Genomic DNA, 18,385 nt, shown 5'->3' on the forward strand with positions numbered 1-18,385 from the left:
CGGAGCGCTGCGGGCCGGGAGGAACCCTCGTGCGAGACGGGAACACAGCTTGGGGGGGTGGTGGGGGCGGCCCTGCTGTCGCATGGCCTCGCACGAGGGCCCTGTGGTGTCACACGGCCACGCACGAGGGCTCCACGGTGTTGCATGGCCTCACACGAGGGCTCCATGGTGTCCCATGGCCTCGCACGAGGGCTCCATGCTGTCCCATGGCCTCGCACGAGGGCTCCACGGTGTCGCACAGCCTTGCACGAGAGCCTCATGGTGCCACACAGCCACGTACGAGGGCTCCACAGTGTCGCATGGCCACGCACGAGGGCTCCATGCTGTCCCACGGCCTCGCACAAGGGCTCCACGGTGTTGCATGGCCTCGCACGAGGGCTCCACGGTGTTGCATGGCCTCGCACGAGGGTTCCATGGTGTCCCACAGCCTCACACGAGGGCTCCATGCTGTCCCACGGCCTCGCACGAGGGCTCCACAGTGTCGCACGGCCACGCACGAGGGCTCCACGCTGTCCCACGGCCTCGCACGAGGGCTCCACAGTGTTGCATGGCCTCGCACGAGGGCTCCACGGTGTTGCATGGCCTCGCACGAGGGCTCCACACTGTCCCACGGCCTCGCACGAGGGCTCCATGCTGTCCCATGGCCTCGCACGAGGGCTCCATGGTGTCCCACGGCCTCGCACGAGGGCTCCATGCTGTCCCACGGCCTCGCACGAGGGCTCCACGGTGTCGCACAGCCTTGCACGAGAGCCTCATGGTGCCACACAGCCACGTACGAGGGCTCCACGGTGTCGCATGGCCACGCACGAGGGCTCCATGCTGTCCCACGGCCTCGCACAAGGGCTCCACGGTGTTGCACGGCCTTGCACGAGAGCCTCATGGTGTCACACAGCCACGCACAAGGGCTCCACGGTGTTGCGTGGTGTCGCACGAGGGTTTCACACTGTTGCACGGTCACACGTGAGACCCCCACGGTGTCACACAGTCACGCACGAGAGCCCTCCAGTGTCACACAGTCATGCAGGAGGACTCCACGCTGTCGCACGGTTACGCACGAGGGCTCCACAGTATCACACGGCCTCACACGAGGGCTTCACACTGTCGCACGGTCTCGCACAAGGGCTCCATGTTGTCATATAGCCACGCAGGAGGGCTCCATGGTGTCTCACAGTCTCGCACGAGGGCCCAATGGTGTCGCACGGTGTCGCACGGGGGCTCCCCGTCATCGCACGGCCTCGCACGAGGGCTCCCCCCGGCACGCACCCCACCGAGAAGCCCCCGTGCGCTCGTGCCCCCCACCCCGAACCCAGCCCCGGCGCGTGAGGCCGCTCGTGCGACGCACGGGGCCCGGCAGCAATGAGTACCCCAGCTGCCCCCCCCCGCGGGCATTCCACCCCCCCTCCACTGGGGAGGGGGGAGGGTCGGCCCAGCTCCCACAATGCACCGGGGCAGGTGGGGGGGGGCGCATCCCTGCCCCCGGCCCCACTTCTGCTTTTGCTGACGGCAGCAGGGCCGGGAAGGGGAAGCTGCGGCCCCCGTGCGAGGGCGGCCCCCCCTCCCCGTGCAAGGGTGCAACCCCCCCCCCCGGGCGAGGGAGGAAACCCCCCTCGTGCGAGGACGGACAGCCCGTGCAAGGCGGAAACCCCCACCCCGTGCCAGAGTGAGCTCCCCGTGCGAGGGGGAAACTCCCCCGTGCGAGGCCGGACTGCTCGTGCGAGCGCGCACCGCCTCTCCCCCCTCCCCCCCGTGCAGGGGGGAAACCACCCCGCGCACGGCTGAACTTCCTCGTGTGACGCCGAGCCGCCCCCGCCGTGCGAGGGCGAAGCCCCCCCCCCACCGCCGTGCGGGGGCGCTGGGCTCTTGCACGAGCCCCTCGGTGACGTGCACACTCGTGTACGGGGCCGGCCCCCCCCCCCCGCCCCGCGCGCAGCCAAGGACCCTCGCACACGTCAGCTCGTGCACGGAAACTTTTATTTGCACGACGGGGGGGGGGGGGCTGCCCTGAGGCCCCGGGGCCAGCGTGTCCCCGCGCGCCCTTGTGCGAGGCGCCCGGGGCGTCCCGAGGGCGACAGACTCCCCTGAGGGCCCTTGTGCGAGGCCCCCGGGGTGTCCCTAGGGGGAAGGACCTCCTTGTGCACCCTCGTGCAAGGCACCCAGAGTGTCCCTAGAGGGGATGGACCTCCTTGTGCACCCTCGTGCGAGGCACCCGGGGTGTCCTGGCAAGGCCGGCCACCCCTCATGCACCCGCGTGCGAGGCACCTGGGGCGTCCCAGCAGGGACAACCACCCCTGCAGACCCTTGTGCGAGTTCCCTGGGACGTCCCAGCGAGGCTGGCCACCCTTGCACACCCTCGTGCAAGGCACCCAGGGTGTCCCAGCAAGGCCGACCACCCTTGCACACCCTCGTGCGAGGCACCTGGGGTGTCCCAGCGAGGCCGGCCACCCTTGCACACCCTCGTGCGAGGCACCCAGGGTGTCCCAGTGGGGACAACCACCTCCGCAGACCCTCGTGCGAGTCACCCGGGGTGTCCTGGTGAGGCTGGCCACCCCCGCACGAGTCCCCCGGGACGCCCTGGCGAGGCCGGCCACCCTTGCACACCCTCGTGCAAGGCACCCAGGGTGTCCCAGCAATGCTGACCACCCTTGCACACCCTCGTGCGAGGCACCCGGGGCGTCCCAGCGAGGCCGGCCACCCCCGCACACCCTCGTGCGAGGCACCCAGGGTGTCCCAGCGAGGCTGGCCACCCTTGCACACCCTCGTGCGAGGCACCTGGGGTGTCCCAGCAAGGCCGGCCACCCCCGCAGACCCTCGTGCGAGACACCCAGGGTGTCCCAGCGAGGCTGGCCACCCTTGCACACCCTCGTGCGAGGCACCCGGGGTGTCCCAGTGAGGCCAGCCACCCTTGCACACCCTCGTGCGAGGCACCTGGGGTGTCCCAGCGAGGCCGGCCACCCCCGCACACCCTCGTGCGAGGCACCTGGGGTGTCCCAGCGAGGCCGGCCACCCTTGCACACCCTCGTGCGAGGCACCCGGGGCATCCCAGCGAGGCCGGCCACCCCCGCACACCCTCGTGCGAGTCCCCCGGGACGCCCTGGCGAGGCCGGCCACCCTTGCACACCCTCGTGCGACTCACCCGGGGCGTCCCGGCAGGGACAACCCCCCCCCGCGCGAGTCCCCCGGCACGCCCCGGCGAGGCCCACCAACCCGTCGTGCACGGTCCGTGCGCGGAGCGGGGCGGGGGCTAGGGGGCGCCGGGGGGGGGCAGCTTGCCGGTGATCTTGTTGGCGCCCTCGAGCAGGGCGTTGTGGATGTCCTTGGCGCCGGCGATCTGCGCCTTGATGAGCGGCAGGTACTGGGTGTAGGGCAGGCTCTCGCCCGCCCCGGCCTCGGGCTTGGTGGCCGTGGGCACCAGCGTGGGCGAGTGCTTGGCGCTGTCGAAGCTCTGCGAGAGGCACTCGTGCGCCAGCCGCTGCCGGCGACGGCCGCGTCACCGCCGGGGGGGCCGGGGGGCGCACAGCGATCCCCTCCCGGAGCGATGGGGACGGCCTGCGGGGGTTGCGGGGACAGCCCCGGGGACCGGGGCGATGGCCTGGGGCACGTGGGGACGCGCCGGGGGACACGGGGAGGTGCCGGGGGGGCTGTGGGGACGACCCCGGGACTGGGGGGACACCCCAGGGGACACGGGGAGGTGCCGGGGGGCTGCGGGGACAACCCAGGGACCGGGGGGACACCCCAGGGGACACGGGGAGGTGCCGGGGGGCTGCGGGGACGACCCCGGGACTGGGGGGACACCCCAGGGGACACGGGGAGGTGCCGGGGGGCTGTGGGGACGCCCCAGGGACCGGGGGGACACCCCAGGGGACACCCCGGGACTGGGGGGACACCCCAGGGGACACGGGGAGGTGCCGGGGGGGGCTGTGGGGACGACCCCGGGACTGGGGGGACAACCCAGGGGACACGGGGAGGTGCCGGGGGGCTGTGGGGACAACCCAGGGACCGGGGGGACAACCCAGGGGACACGGGGAGGTGCCTGGGGGGCTGTGGGGACACCCCAGGGACCGGGGGGACAACCCAGGGGACACGGGGAGGTGCCGGGGGGGGCTGTGGGGACGACCCCGGGACTGGGGGGACACCCCAGGGGACACGGGGAGGTGCCGGGGGGGCTGTGGGGACGACCCCGGGACTGGGGGGACAACCCAGGGGACACGGGGAGGTGCCGGGGGGGCTGTGGGGACGACCCCGGGACTGGGGGGACACCCCAGGGGACACGGGGAGGTGCCGGGGGGGCTGTGGGGACGACCCCGGGACTGGGGGGACACCCCAGGGGACACGGGGAGGTGCCGGGGGGGGCTGTGGGGACGACCCAGGGACCGGGGGGACACCCCAGGGGACACGGGGAGGTGCCGGGGGGGCTGTGGGGACGACCCCGGGACTGGGGGGACACCCCAGGGGACACGGGGAGGTGCCAGGGGGGGCTGTGGGGACGACCCCGGGACTGGGGGGACACCCCAGGGGACACGGGGAGGTGCCGGGGGGGGCTGTGGGGACGACCCCGGGACGGGGGGGACACCCCAGGGGACACGGAGAGGTGCCGGGGGGCTGTGGGGACAACCCAGGGACCGGGGGGACACCCCAGGGGACACGGGGAGGTGCCTGGGGGGCTGTGGGGACACCCCGGGGACCGGGGGGACACCCCAGGGGACACGGGGAGGTGCCGGGGGGCTGTGGAGACACCCTGGAGGACACGGGGACACCCCGGGGGCCATGGGGACACCCCGGGGGACACCCCGGGGGGTGCAGGAATGTGGAGACCCCCCCCAGGGGCACAGTAACACCCTGGGGGGGGCTGTGGGGACACCCTGGGGAGTGTGGGGACACCCTGGAGGACACGGGGACACCCCGGGGGCCGTGGGGACACCCCGGGGGACACCCCGGGGGGTGCAGGAATGTGAAGACCCCACCCTAGGGGCACAGTAACACCCTGGGGGGGGGGCTGTGGGGACACCCCGGGGAGCGTGGGGACACCCTGGAGGACACGGGGACACCCCAGGGGACACGGGGACATCCTGGGAGACACCCCGGGGGGTGCAGGAATGTGAAGACCCCCCCTAGGGGCACAGTGACACCCTGGGGGGGGGGGCTGTGGGGACACCCTGGGGAGCGTGGGGACACCCTGGAGGACACGGGGACACCCCGGAGGCCGTGGGGACACCCCGGGGGACACGGGGACACCCCGGGGGGACGCGGAGATGCCCTGGACGACACGGGGACACGCCGGCAGGGACGCAGCGACGTCCTAGGGACCGGGGTGACACCGCAGGGGGAGGCGGGGATACCCTGAAGGACACGGGGAGGGGGGGGGGACCAGGGCCACCCCTGGGGAGCACGGGGATGCCCTGGGGGACAGAGGGAGGCCCCGGGGACGCGGGGGGGCCGCGGGGGGGGCTCACCAGGCAGAGCTCAAGCTGGTCGCAGAGGGCGTAAAACTCCTCGAGGCTCTTGTCGAAGCGCTGCAGGGCCCCGTCGGCGCTCTTCCTGCGGGGGGGGGACGGGGACGATGACACCCCCGCCGCTGCTGCCACCGCGCGGGGGCTCGGGGGGGGCTCTGGGATGAGCCTGAGCCGGGCTGGGGGGTCTCGGGGTGGGGGGGGGGAAGCGGGGGGTGGCTGGAGGGAGTCTCTGGGAGGGGGACCGGGGGGAATCGAGGGGGCGCTGAGAGACGCTGCGGGAGGGGGGGGGTTAGAGGGGAACGGGGAGCACTGGGAGGGACTGGGAGGCTGTGGAGGCAAACGGGGGGGCCAGGAGGGGGGTCTCGGGGGGAGCTAGGGGGGTTAGAGGGGAACGGGGAGCACTGGGAGGGACTGGGAGGCTGTGGGGGCAAACGGGGGGGCCAGGAGGGGGTCTCAGGGGGAGCTAGGTGGGTTAGAGGGGAACGGGGAGCACTGGGAGGGACTGGGAGGCTGTGGGGGCAAACGGGGGGGCCAGGAGGGGGTCTCGGGGGGAGCTAGGGGGGTTAGAGGGGAACGGGGAGCACTGGGAGGGACTGGGAGGCTGTGGAGGCAAACGGGGGGGCCAGGAGGGGGGTCTCGGGGGGAGCTAGGGGGGTTAGAGGGGAACGGGGAGCACTGGGAGGGACTGGGAGGCTGTGGGGGCAAACGGGGGGGCCAGGAGGGGGTCTCGGGGGGAGCTAGGGGGGTTCGGGGGGGGACTGGGAGGACCTGGGGGGGGTTTAGGACATCGGAGTGGGACTGGGAGGGAACTGGGGGCCAGTGGGAGGCTCTGGGTGACACGGAGAAGGAGCCCTCCCCACCCCACAAATGGGGAGGGGGCAGCAGAGGCAGTGGGGGGGGTGTCCCCAGGGCTGGGGGGGGGGACACCCCGAAACGGGGGCAGTGTGGGGGGGTCACTCACTGCCCGTTGTCGATGTTCGAGTTCTGCACCAGGTTCTGGGCGGCCACTTTCATCAGCGACTGGGGGGGGGGGGACAGCGGGTGGTGACGGGGGTCCCGGGAGGGGGGGGACATGGCCACCCAGGGGACACCCCCCCCCGCCCCGAGGCCCAGCTCTGCCCGCAGCCCCTCGCGGGACGTTAGTGTGTCACCCGGGGACGCAGCCGTGTCCCCCCGCGAGGGAGGACCCAGGCGTCCGGCCCCACCTCGGGGACCCCCCCCCGAGGACGGGGACCCCCCCCCCCGGGACTCCCAGCATGGGGACAACGGGGACCCTCTGGGCAGCGAGGGGAACAACGGGGACCCCCTCCTCCAAGGAGTCCTAGGGACATGTCCCCCCCGCCCCAGGCAGGGACATGGGGACAGGGACCCCCCTGGGACCCCTGGGGACAAGGACCTCCCCCCTGGACCCTCCAGACATGGACAAGGGGACAAGGACACCCCCCGAGACCCCCCAGACAGGGACAAGGGGACAAGGACACCCCCCTGAGACCCCTGGGGGCAAGGCCCCCCCCCCAGACCCTCCAGACAGGGACAAGGGGACAAGGACACCCCCCCAGGACCCCCCAGGCAGGGACAAGGGGACAAGGACACCCCCCCCAGACCCTCCAGACAGGGACAAGGGGACAAGGACACCCCCCCGAGACCCCTGGAGGCAAGGACCCCCCCCAGACCCCCCAGGCAGGCACATGGGGACAAGGACCCCCCCAGGACCCCCCAGGCAGGGACATGGGGACAAGGACACCCCCCCTGAGACCCCTGGAGGCAAGGCCCCCCCCCAGACCCCCCCAGGCAGGGACAAGGGGACAAGGACCCCTCCCAGGACCCCCCAGGCAGGGACATGGGGACAAGGACACCCCCCCTGAGACCCCTGGGGGCAAGGCCCCCCCCAGGACCCCCCAGGCAGGCACATGGGGACAAGGACCCCCCCCCAGGACCCCCCAGGCAGGGACAAGGGGACAAGGACACCCCCCCGAGACCCCTGGAGGCAAGGCCCCCCCCCAGGACCCCCCAGGCAGGGACAAGACGACAAGGACCCCCCCCAGGACCCCCCAGGCAGGCACATGGGGACAAGGACCCCTCCCAGGACCCCCCAGGCAGGGACATGGGGACAAGGACACCCCCCCTGAGACCCCTGGGGGCAAGGCCCCCCCCAGGACCCCCCAGGCAGGCACATGGAGACAAGGACCCCCCCCCAGGACCCCCCAGGCAGGGACACGGGGACAAGGACACCTCCCTGAGATCCCTGGGGGCAAGGCCCCCCCCCCAGGACCCCCCAGGCAGGGACAAGACGACAAGGACCCCCCCCCAGGACCCCCCAGGCAGGCACATGGGGACAAGGACCCCCCCAGGAACCCCCAGGCAGGGACACGGGGACAGGGGATCCCCCCTCCGGGATCCCTGGGGAGAGGGATTCCCCCTCCCTCCCGTCAGCAAGGGGCTGACCCCGCCCCTCCCTGTCAGGCCCCGCCCCTTCCCAGCAGCCCTCCACCCCACCCCTTCCCGCCCGCCGGCCCCGCCCCGCCCGAGACCCGGCGGCGAGCCCCGCCCCCTCCCGGCGGCAGGCCCCGCCCCACAAATTGCAGCGAGGGCAACCGCCGTCCGGCGGCAGGCCCCGCCCCCTCCCGGCGGCAGTTCCATTCCCGGCGGCAGGCCCCGCCCCCTCCCGGCGGCAGTTCCATTCCCGGCGGCAGGCCCCGCCCCCTCCCGGCGGCAGTTCCATTCCCGGCGGCAGGCCCCGCCCCCTCCCGGCGGCAGGCCCATTCCGGCGGCAGGCCGCGCCCCCTCCCGGCGGCAGGCCCCGCCCCCTAAGCGGCACCGAGCGCAACCGCCGTCCGGCGGCAGGCTCCGCCCCCTTCCGGCGGCAGTTCAGTTCCATTCCCGCGGCGGACCACGCCCCCCGCGGCGGCAGGCCCCGCCCCCTCCCGGCGGCAGGCCCCGCCCACCTGCAGGCTCTCCTTCAGCTGCGGGATGAGCAGCTTGAAGCGCTGCACCGGGTCGAAGTCCTGCGCCTGCGCGGCCGCCGCCGCCGCCACCTGGGCCGGCAGCGGCGGCCCCGGCGCCTGCCCCGGTCCCGGCGCCTGCCCCGGCCCCGTCGGCAGAGGCGGCGGCGGCGGCCCCGGCGCGGCTGCCGCTCCCGCTCCCGCTCCCGACGGCGGCGGAGGCGGCGGCGGCGGCGGCGGAGGCGGTTGAGGGGGCGCCGCCATCTTGCCGCGCCGCCCCCCCTCCTTACTTCCGCTCCCGACAGCCTACGCGCGCTTTCCCGCCGGGAAGTGACGTCACGCCGAGGGGGCCCTAGCGGCTCCCGGAAGCGGCGGCGCACTTCCGGCCGCGGGTGCCCCCCGCGGCGCCTGCTCGGGGTCGCCGCCGCCGCCTCCGCCTCGTCCAGGCCCCGGCCCCGGCCCCGGCCCCGCCGCCACCCGCCGCCGCCATGGCTCCCACCATCCAGACGCAGGCGCAGCGGGAGGAGCCGGGCCATAGGTACCGCCGCTTTCCGTCACGGCCGTGACGTCACGGCGGGGGGCGTGACGTCACGGCGCGTGGAGGAAAGGGGGGTCGTCTGCGGAGGGGGGGGCGGGGCTGAGCCGGTCCGGGTGCGCTGTGAAGGGTCACGTGGGGGCGCGGAGGGCTGGGCCCCCCTGGTGACATCACAGGGCGTGACGTGGGGGAGGGGTGCTGGACACCTGGGTCCTCTGATGACGTCACAGGTCATAGGGGGAGCATGTGGGCCCCAGACACCGGGGTCCCCGATGACATCACAGAGGATGGGGTCCCTTGATGGCATCACAAGCGACAGGGCCCAGAACGCTGGGGTCCTTGATGACATCACAGCGGATGGGGTCCCTGGTGACATCACGGGGGACGGCCCCCGGACGCTGGAGTCCATGATGACATCACAGGGGATGGGGTCCCCTGATGACATCACAAGGAACGGGGCCCAGAAGCTGGGGTCCCTGATGACATCACAGAGCACAGGGGCCCCAATGACATCAGAGGAAACGGGGGGGGGGGGGGAGCATGGGGGCTTGGATGCCAGGGTCACCGATGACATCATGGGGGATGGGATTCCCCCCGATGACATCACGGGGGACGGGGCCCAGGCACTGGGGGTCCCTGATGACATCATGGGGGATGGGGTCCCCCGGTGACATCACGGGGTCCCCCCCACTGACCAGCCCCCCCCCCCACCCCCAGGCCCAGCTCCCACCGGACCCTGCCCGAGAGGTGAGTGGGGGCCGGGTGCCCCCCCCAGGACCCCCCACCCTGCCCTACGGGGGACCCTGCCCCCCAGGGGTGTCCCCCTGCCCCATAGGGCCCCCCCCACCCTGGGGTGCTCCCAGGGGTCCCCCCTGCCCCAAGGGGTCTCCCCTGCCCCATAGGGCCCCCCCCACCCTGGGATGCCGCTGGGGGTATCCCCTGCCCCAAGGGCTCCCTCCCTGCCCCATAGGGCCCCCCCCACCCTAGGGTGCCCCCAAGGGGTGGCTTCTGTTCCCAAGGGTTCCTGCATGCTCTACGGGGTCCCTGCATGCCCCACAGGGCTCCCCCCAGCCCCATGGCTTCCCCCTGCCCCACGGCGTCCCTCCCTATCCCACGAGGATTCCCCCCTGCCCCATAGCTTCCCCATGCCCCACAGGGTCCCTCCCTGCCCCACAGGGTCCTCCCTTGCCCCACGAGGATCCCCCCTATCCCCCCTGCCCCACGGGGACCCCCCTGCCCCACAGGGTCCCCCCCTGCCCCACAATATCCCCCTTGCCCCACAGGGCTCCCCCCTGCCCCATGGCTTCCCCCTGCCCCAGGGGTCCCTCCCTGCCCCATGAGGATTCCCCCCTGCCCCATAGCTTCCCCGTGCCCCACAGGGTGCCTCCCTGCCCCACAGGGTCTTCCCTTGCCCCATGAGGATCCCCCCCTGCCCCACAGGGTCCCCCCCTGCCCCACAATATCCCCCTTGCCCCACAGGGCTTCCCCCTGCCCCATGGCTTCCCCCTGCCCCAGGGGTCCCTCCCTGCTCCACGAGGATTCCCCCCTGCCCCATAGCTTCCCCGTGCCCCACAGGGTCCCTCCCTGCCCCACAGGGTCCTCCCTTGCCCCACGAGGATCCCCCCTGCCCCACGGGGACCCCCCTGCCCCACAGGGTCCCCCCCTGCCCCACAATATCCCCCTTGCCCCACAGGGCTTCCCCCTGCCCCATGGCTTCCCCCTGCCCCAGGGGTCCCTCCCTGCCCCATGAGGATTCCCCCCTGCCCCATAGCTTCCCCGTGCCCCACAGGGTCCCTCCCTGCCCCACAGGGTCCTCCCTTGCCCCACGGGGACCCCCCAGCCCCACGGGGCTCCCCCCTGCCCCACGGAGTTCCTCCATGCCCCACGGGGATCCCCCCAGCCCCACGGGGCTCCCCCCTGCCCCACGGGGTCCCTCCCTGCCCCACGAGGATTCCCCCCTGCCCCATGGCTTCCCTGTGCCCCACAGGGTCCCCCCCTGCCCCATGAGGATCCCCCCTGCCCCACGGGGTCCCCCCCTGCCCCACAATATCCCCCCTGCCCCACAGGGCTCCCCCCTGCCCCACGAGGATTCCCCCCTGCCCCATAGCTTCCCCGTGCCCCACAGGGTCCTCCCTTGCCCCACGGGGATCCCCCCTACCCCACGGGAACCCCCCTGCCCCACGGGGCTCCCCCCTGCCCCACGGGGTCCCTCCATGCCCCACGAGGATCCCCCCAGCCCCACGGGGCTCCCCCCTGCCCCCATGTCTTCCCCCTACCCCAGGAGCCTCCTTTGCCCCATGGGGGTCCGCCCCACCCCATGGATTCCCCCTTCCCCGTGGTTCCCTTCTGCCTTCGGCGGGGGGGGGGGGTGGGCGGCCTCGCCCGGGGGGGGGTCCCGGGCGCCCCCCGGGCGCCGCAGGCTGACGGGCGCCGGCAGGTCGGGTGTGGTGTGCCGGGTGAAGTACTGCAACAGCCTGCCCGACATCCCCTTCGACCCCAAGTTCATCACCTACCCCTTCGACCAGAACAGGCACGGCCCGGGGCGGGGGCCGCGGGGGGCCGCGGGGGACTCAGGGGCATCGGGGGGCTCAGGGGGGCTCAGGGGGCTGTGGGGATCGGGGGGCTCAGGGAGATCGGGGGGCTCAGGGAGCTCAGGGGGCTGTGGGGTTTGGGGGGCTCAGGGGTATCAGGGGGCTCAGGGAGCTCAGGGGGCTGCTGGGGGGGATCAGGGGACTCAGGGGGCTGTGGGGTTTGGGGGGCTCAGGGGTATCGGGGGGCTGCTGGGGGGCTCGGGGCCATGGGGATCGGGGGGCTCAGAGGTATCGGGGGGCTGCTGGGGGGCTGGGGGCTGTGGGGATTGGGGGGCTCGGGGAGATCGGGGGGCTGCTGGGGGGCTCGGGGCCATGGGGATCGGGGGGCTCAGAGGTATCGGGGGGCTGCTGGGGGGCTGGGGGCTGTGGGGATTGGGGGGCTCAGGGAGGTGGGGGGGCTCAGGGGTATTGGGGGGCTCAGGGGCATCGGGGGGCTGCTGGGGGGCTCAGGGGGCTGTGGGGATTGGGGGGCTCAGGGAGGTGGGGGGGCTCAGGGGTATTGGGGGGCTCAGGGGCATCGGGGGGCTGCTGGGGGGCTCGGGGCTGTGGGGTTTGGGGGGCTCAGGGAGATCGGGGGGCTCAGGGGTATTGGGGGGCTCAGGGGCATCGGGGGGGCTGCTGGGGGGCTCAGGGGGCTGTGGGATCGGGGGGCTCAGGGACATGGGGGGGCCAGGGGCATGGGAGGGGCTTAGAGGTATCGGGGGGGCTGCTGGGGGGCTCGGGGCCGTGGGGATCGGGGGGCTCAGGGAGATCGGGGGCTCAGGGGCACGGGGGGGCTCAAGGGCATCGGGGGGCTGCTGGGGGGCTCAAGGGGCTGTGGGATCGGGGGGCTCAGGGATGTGGGGGGGCTCAGGGGCACGGGGGGCTCAGGGGTATCGGGGGGCTCAGGGGCATCGGGGGGGCTGCTGGGGGGCTCAGGGGGCTGTGGGATCGGGGGGCTCAGGGATGTGGGGGGGCCAGGGGCATGGGGGGGCTCAGGTATCGGGGGGGCTGCTGGGGGGCTCGGGGCCGTGGGGATCGGGGGGCTCAGGGACGTGGGGGGGGCTCAGGGGCACGGGGGGGGGCTGCAGCAGATTTGGGGACCGGGGCGGTGGGGGGGGGGGGCGGTTTCGGGGCGCTCTGTGCGGGGCGCGAGCCAGAAGCCAGGGCTCAGGGAGAGTTTGGGGGGGGGCCGGGGTGGTCGGGGGGTGCTCTGCCTGGCAGTGCGGGGTGCGGGGGGGGTTGGGAGGTCTCGGGGACATTTCGGGGCGCCCCCCCGGCCCCCCCCGGCCCCCCAGGTTCGTGCAGTACAAGGCCACGTCGCTGGAGAAGCAGCACAAACACGACCTGCTGACGGAGCCCGACCTGGGCGTCACCATCGACCTCATCAACCCCGACACCTACCGCATCGACCCCGGGGGTGAGGGGCACCCCGGGGTGCCGGGGGGAGGGGGCACATCCACCCGCACACCCACCGCGTCCGCCCCGAAGGCGAGGGGCACCCAGGGGGTGTCCTGGGGTTGGGGGGGGACCTCAGGGTGCTGCTGGAGTTGGGGAGGGGATGGGGGGGGACCTCAGGGTGCTGCTGGAGTTGGGGGGGGACAGGGGGGACCTTAGGGTGCTGCTGGAGTTGGGGGGGGAACAGGGGGACCTCAGGGTGCTGCTGGGGTTGGGGAGGGGACAGGGGGGACCTCAGGGTGCTGCTGGAGTTGGAGGGGGATGGGGGGGACCTCAGGGTGCTGCTGGAGTTGGGGGGGACGGGGGGACCCCAGGGTGCTGTTGGAGTTGGGGGGGACGGGGGGACCCCAGGGTGCTGTTGGAGTTGGGGGGGGATGGGGGGACCCCAGGGTGCTGTTGGAGTTGGGGGGGGATGGGGGGACCTCAGGGTGCTGTTGGAGTTGGGGGGGGACCCCAGGGTGCTGCTGGAGTTGGGGGGGGAACGGGGACCCCAGGGTGCTGCTGGAGTTGGGGGGGACGGGGGGGACCCCAGGGTGCTGTTGGAGTTGGGAGGGACACCCTGGGGTGCTCCCCAAGAGCTGGGGAGACCCCAACACTGTGGGGGGGTCCCCAAAACCGGGGGGCACCAACCCCTCTGTAACACCCCCCCCCCCAGTGCTCCTCGACCCGGCGGACGAGAAGCTCCTGGAGGAAGAGATTCAGGCGCCCACCAGCTCCAAAAGGTGACGAATTCCCCCCAAAACAGGTCCGGGCAGGGGCAACCCCCCCCTCCTCGAGCCCCCCCCCCTCCCAGCACCCCAAAACACCCCCAAAGGGGGGGGGGGAGCGGCCTGACATGTGTCCCCCCCCTCAAGATCGCAGCAGCATGCCAAAGTGGTGCCCTGGATGCGCAAGACCGAGTACATCTCCACCGAGTTCAACCGCTACGGGGTGTCCAACGAGAAACCCGAGGTCAAGTGAGTGGGGGGGGGGTTGGGGGGGTCACAGCCCCCTCCCCGACCCCCCCAAAGCCCCCTATGACCCCCCCCGGCCCCCCCCCCCCAGGATCGGGGTCTCGGTGAAGCAGCAGTTCACGGAGGAGGAGATCTACAAGGACCGCGACAGCCAGATCGCCGCCATCGAGAAGACCTTCGAGGACGCCCAGAAAGCGGTGAAGGGCGGCGGGGGGGTGGGATTAGGGCCCCCCCACCCCAGATTTGGGGTCCCCCTCCAGCTCTGACCCCTCTGTGTCCCCTTGTCCCCCCCCAACCCCAGATCACCCAGCACTACAGCAAACCCCGCGTCACCCCCGTCGAGGTCATGCCCGTCTTCCCCGACTTCAAGGTATCGGCGACGGGGTGGCTGCGGGGGGGGAGGGGGAAATGGGGGACCCCCCCCAGAAAAGAGGGGAGGGGACCCCAAAACCCCCCCTGGATCCACAGAGGTGTTGGGGGGGGCCATTTCCTACAGGGGAAACTGAGGCACGGAGCTCCCCCTGGCAGGGGAAGCGCGGGGACGGCGGGCGGTTCGGGGGCCGCGGCGGCGGTTCGGGGGCACTTGCGGGGTTGAGGGGTGGGGGACCCTCCCCTGCCACCCCACTTTTGCCCCCCCCGACGCCCCGTTCGCCCCCCCCAACACCCCTTTCCCCCCCCGCCCCCCAGATGTGGATCAACCCCTGCGCCCAAGTCATCTTCGACTCGGACCCGGCGCCCAAGGACACGAGCGGCCCCGCGGCGCTGGAGATGATGTCCCAGGCCATGATCAGGTGACGGGGAAGGCGGGGGGGGGGGGGACGCTGCGGGGACCCCGGGGATGGCGGGGGGGGTCGCCCAGCCCCCCCCCGACCCCCTCCCCAGCCCCGTTAACCCCTTCCCGCCCGCAGGGGGATGATGGACGAGGAAGGGAACCAGTTCGTGGCCTATTTCTTGCCGGTGGAGGAGACGCTGCGCAAGCGCAAGCGGGACCAGGAGGAGGAGATGGACTATGCGCCCGAGGACGTGTACGGGGGGGGCGAGGGGGGGACAGCGGCCCCCCCCCCCAGCCTGGGAGGGGCCCCATAGGGGTCCTCCAGGGGTCTCCACACAGCCGGGGGGGGGTCCCACACAACTGGGGAGCGTCCTGGGTGGGGGGAGACCGAGAGTTTTGGGGGGAGAACCAAGACGCGGGGAGGGTCTTGCAGAGCCAGGAGGGTTTTCGAGAGTGGGGGGGGGGTGGATTTGGGGGTGGGTGGGAGAGCGAGGGCTGCGGGGGAGGCCCTGACCCCCTCCAAATTCCTTTCCCCCCCCCCAAATTCCTTTCCCCCCCCCAGCTACGACTACAAGATCGCCCGCGAGTACAACTGGAACGTGAAGAACAAGGCGAGCAAGGGCTACGAGGAGAATTACTTCTTCATCTTCCGCGAGGGCGACGGCGTCTACTACAACGAGCTGGAGACCCGGTAGGGTGCTGGGGGGGGGGTCCTCAGGGTGCTGGGGGGGTCCTCAAGGTGCTGCGGGGGTCCCTGGGGGGCCGGGAGCGCCCCTGAGGTGGCCGAGGGGGCCGGTGTGAACTCCTGCGCGGAGGGACTTGGGGGAGTCCTTGGTGTCTGTGGGGGGGAGGGCCTAAAGGTGCCTGCCCCCCCCCCAAAAAGGGGTGCTGGGGGGGGTGAGGGTCCCCAGGGTGCTTCGGGGGGGTCCCTGGAAGGCCAGAGGGGCTTGGGGGGGTAGCAGGAGGTATGAGGGGGGTCCTTGGATGTTGGGGAGGGCTCTTGGGGTTTGGGGGTCACTGGGGTGCCTGACCCCCCCCCGTTCCCTCCCCAAGGGTGCTGGGGGGGGTCCCTGGATGTGGGTGGGGGTCCCTCGGGGTTTGGGGTGTCCCCGAGCCCCCATTTAACCCCCCCCAAGGGTGCTGGGTTGGAGGGGGGGGGGGATGATCCCCAGCACGGCCCAGGCTCCGGGAGACCCCAGCGGGGAAGGAGGGGGGGGGGTTCCCTGGCGATTTGGGGGTTCGGGGGGATCCCTCGGGGGTCTGCGGGGGGGGGTCCCGGGGGGGGGGGTCTGAACCCCCCCGTCCCCCCCGCAGGGTGCGGCTGAGCAAGCGGCGGGCCAAGGCCGGGGTGCAGTCGGGCACCAACGCGGTGCTGGTGGTGAAGCACCGCGACATGAACGAGAAGGAGCTGGAGGCCCAGGTAGGTGCCGGGACCCAGGCGTCCGGGCCCCCCCCCCTCCCCCTCCCCCAAGCCGGGTGGGGGACCCAGGCGTCCGGGTGGGCTGACGCCCCCTCCTCCCCCCTCCCCAGGAAGCGCGCCGGGCCCAGCTGGAGAACCACGAGCCCGAGGAAGAGGAGGAGGAAGAGCTGGAGACGGAGAAGGAGGCGCCGGGCTCAGGTACCCGGCTGGGGGGCAGTTGGGGGGGGTCTTTCTTTTGGGGGGGGCAATTGGGGATTTATTTCACTCCTGGGGGGACAGTTGGGGGGGTCCCATTTCCCCCTGGGGGCAATTGGAGACCCTGATTCTGCCTTGGGGGGGGACAACTGGGGGTCCCTTCCCCCCCTGGGGGTCCCATTTCCCGCTGGGGGCAATTGGAGACCCTGATTCTGCCTTGGGGGGGGACAGCTGGGGGTCCCTTCCCCCCTGGGGGGGCAGTTGGGGGTCCCATTCCTCCCTGGGCAGGCAGTTAGGGGTCCCATTTCCCCCTGGGGGGGCAGTTGGGGGTCCCATTTCCCCCTAGGGGAGGCAGTTGGGGGGGGTCCCATTTCCCCCTGGGGGGCAATTGGTGGTCCCTTTCCTCCTGGGGGGGGCAGTTGGGGGTCCCATTTCCCCTGAGCATGCAATTGGGGGTCCCTTCCCCCCTGGGGGGGGCAGTTGGGGGTCCCATTTCCTCCTGGGGGGCAATTAGGGGCCCCATTCCCCCCCCAGGGAGGCAGTTAGGGGTCCCATTTCCCCCTGGGGGGGGCAGTTGGGGGTCCCATTTCTCCTGGGGGAGGCAGTTAGGGGGTCCCTTTCCCCCTGGGGGGGGGCAGTTGGGGGGGGGGTGTCACATCTCCCCCCCCCCCCCCGGACCCGGCGCAGACGAGGAGCGGGAGAAGGGCAGCGAGAGCGAAGGGGCGCCCAGCGGCGAGGAGGAGGAGGAGGAGGAGGAGGACGACGAGGAGGAGGAGGAGGAGGCCGAAGGCTCGGGCAGCGAGCGGGGCGGCTCGGCCCGCAGCGAGGAGGACGACGACGAGGAGGAGGAGGACGAGGAGGAGGACGAGGCCGAAGGGGCGGCGGGCGGGGGCCGCCGGGGGGGCAGCGCCGACGCCGCCCGGGCCGCCCGCGACAAGGAGGAGATCTTCGGCAGCGACGACGACGAGGAGGAGGAGGAGGAGGAGGAGGAGGAGGAGGAGGAGGAAGACGAGGAGGGGTCGGAGGGGGGCGGGCGGCCGCCGCGCAGCCCCCGCCTCAGCCCCAGCGAGGCCTCGGAGGACGAGAGCCCCAGCGACGCCTCCGACTCCTCCAGCGACTGAGCCGGACGCCGGGGCCCCGCCGCCGCCGCCCAGCTGGGGAGTCTCCGGCGGCTCGTACGGGGTTGAGCCTCCCGCTCGGGGCCTCCCCCCCCCCAAAACCCAGGTGATTTTGGGGGCGGGGGGGGGGGACACTTGGCGTTTCTGTCGCTTTTTTGTTGTCCTCTCTTTAATAACGTAGTCATGGTTACCAGCCATAGTCATAACAAAAGTTATTCATAATAAAATGTATCTAAAATAACGTTTCTATCTCGAGGGCCGCGGCGCTACGTGTACAAACGGGGGGGGGGGGCGGCGGGGCTGTACCGAAGCTGGAGGGGAGGGGGGGTGAGGGGGGGGAAGCGGAGGGGGGGGCTGCGACCCCCCCCCCCAGCCGGGGCGTCGATGTGTACCTAAATACGGGGCGTCCCCCCCCCCCCGCCAACCGCCGCGGTGTCCCCTGGGGGGGGGGGGGGACGAGGTGACACGACCCCCCCCACCGGGGAGCTGCTCCCGCCTGGACAAATAATATTAATATAATAATAATAATAATAATAATAAAGAGAAAAAGGGTTACCCCCCCCCCCCAAAAAAAAAAATAGAGGGGGGGCGTTATTAAAAACGTTAAACGAAACGTCCCGGAAAACAAAAACAACCAAAACCAAAAGGGGCCCGGGGAGAGCCCCGCCCCCCGCCCCGCCCCCTCGTGCAAGCCCCGCCCCCCTGTAGTGTTCGCACGCCTCGCACACGCGTGTGCGCGCCCTGGGCTCTTCCCCCCCCCCCCGCCCCGTTTCCCTCCCCCCCTGCCCCACCCCGGGCAAATTCATCAGCCCCCCCCGGGGGGGGGGCCCCTCGGTCGCCGGGGGTGGGGGGGCCCCGACGCCCCCCCCTCCCCGGCCCCGGCCTGGAGCGGTGGCGGGGGGGGGGATTTGCCCCCGTTTCCCACCCCCCCCGGGGGGCAAATAGCCCCCCCAAAGGGGACAAATCCCCCCC

General features: G+C 72.7%; 2 protein-coding genes across 2 annotated transcripts; one reads left to right on the top strand and one right to left on the bottom strand.

Moving 5' to 3' along the window:
- Window positions 1-1,954: 1,954 nt before the first annotated feature.
- On the bottom strand, window positions 1,955-8,656 carry MED29 (mediator complex subunit 29). The gene is made up of 4 exons (XM_068909904.1): window positions 8,396-8,656; window positions 6,412-6,470; window positions 5,451-5,535; window positions 1,955-3,469 (listed from the first exon to the last, which is right to left on the bottom strand). Exons 1-4 carry the CDS (start codon window positions 8,654-8,656, stop codon window positions 3,242-3,244), a joined length of 633 nt encoding a protein of 210 aa, XP_068766005.1. The 3' UTR covers window positions 1,955-3,241.
- Window positions 8,657-8,814: 158 nt separating this feature from the next.
- On the top strand, window positions 8,815-17,654 carry PAF1 (PAF1 homolog, Paf1/RNA polymerase II complex component). The gene is made up of 14 exons (XM_068909903.1): window positions 8,815-8,930; window positions 9,645-9,674; window positions 11,365-11,457; window positions 12,796-12,917; window positions 13,611-13,677; window positions 13,810-13,911; window positions 14,000-14,105; window positions 14,210-14,278; window positions 14,596-14,699; window positions 14,817-14,933; window positions 15,243-15,371; window positions 15,995-16,100; window positions 16,211-16,298; window positions 16,983-17,654. The coding sequence occupies exons 1-14, from the start codon at window positions 8,881-8,883 to the stop codon at window positions 17,414-17,416; spliced, it is 1,617 nt and encodes a 538-aa protein (XP_068766004.1). The 5' UTR covers window positions 8,815-8,880; the 3' UTR covers window positions 17,417-17,654.
- The last annotated feature ends 731 nt before the right edge of the window (window positions 17,655-18,385 follow it).

Source organism: Struthio camelus, chromosome 16 (assembly GCF_040807025.1).
Source record: "Struthio camelus isolate bStrCam1 chromosome 16, bStrCam1.hap1, whole genome shotgun sequence".
In the NCBI taxonomy this organism is placed as follows: domain Eukaryota; kingdom Metazoa; phylum Chordata; class Aves; order Struthioniformes; family Struthionidae; genus Struthio; species Struthio camelus.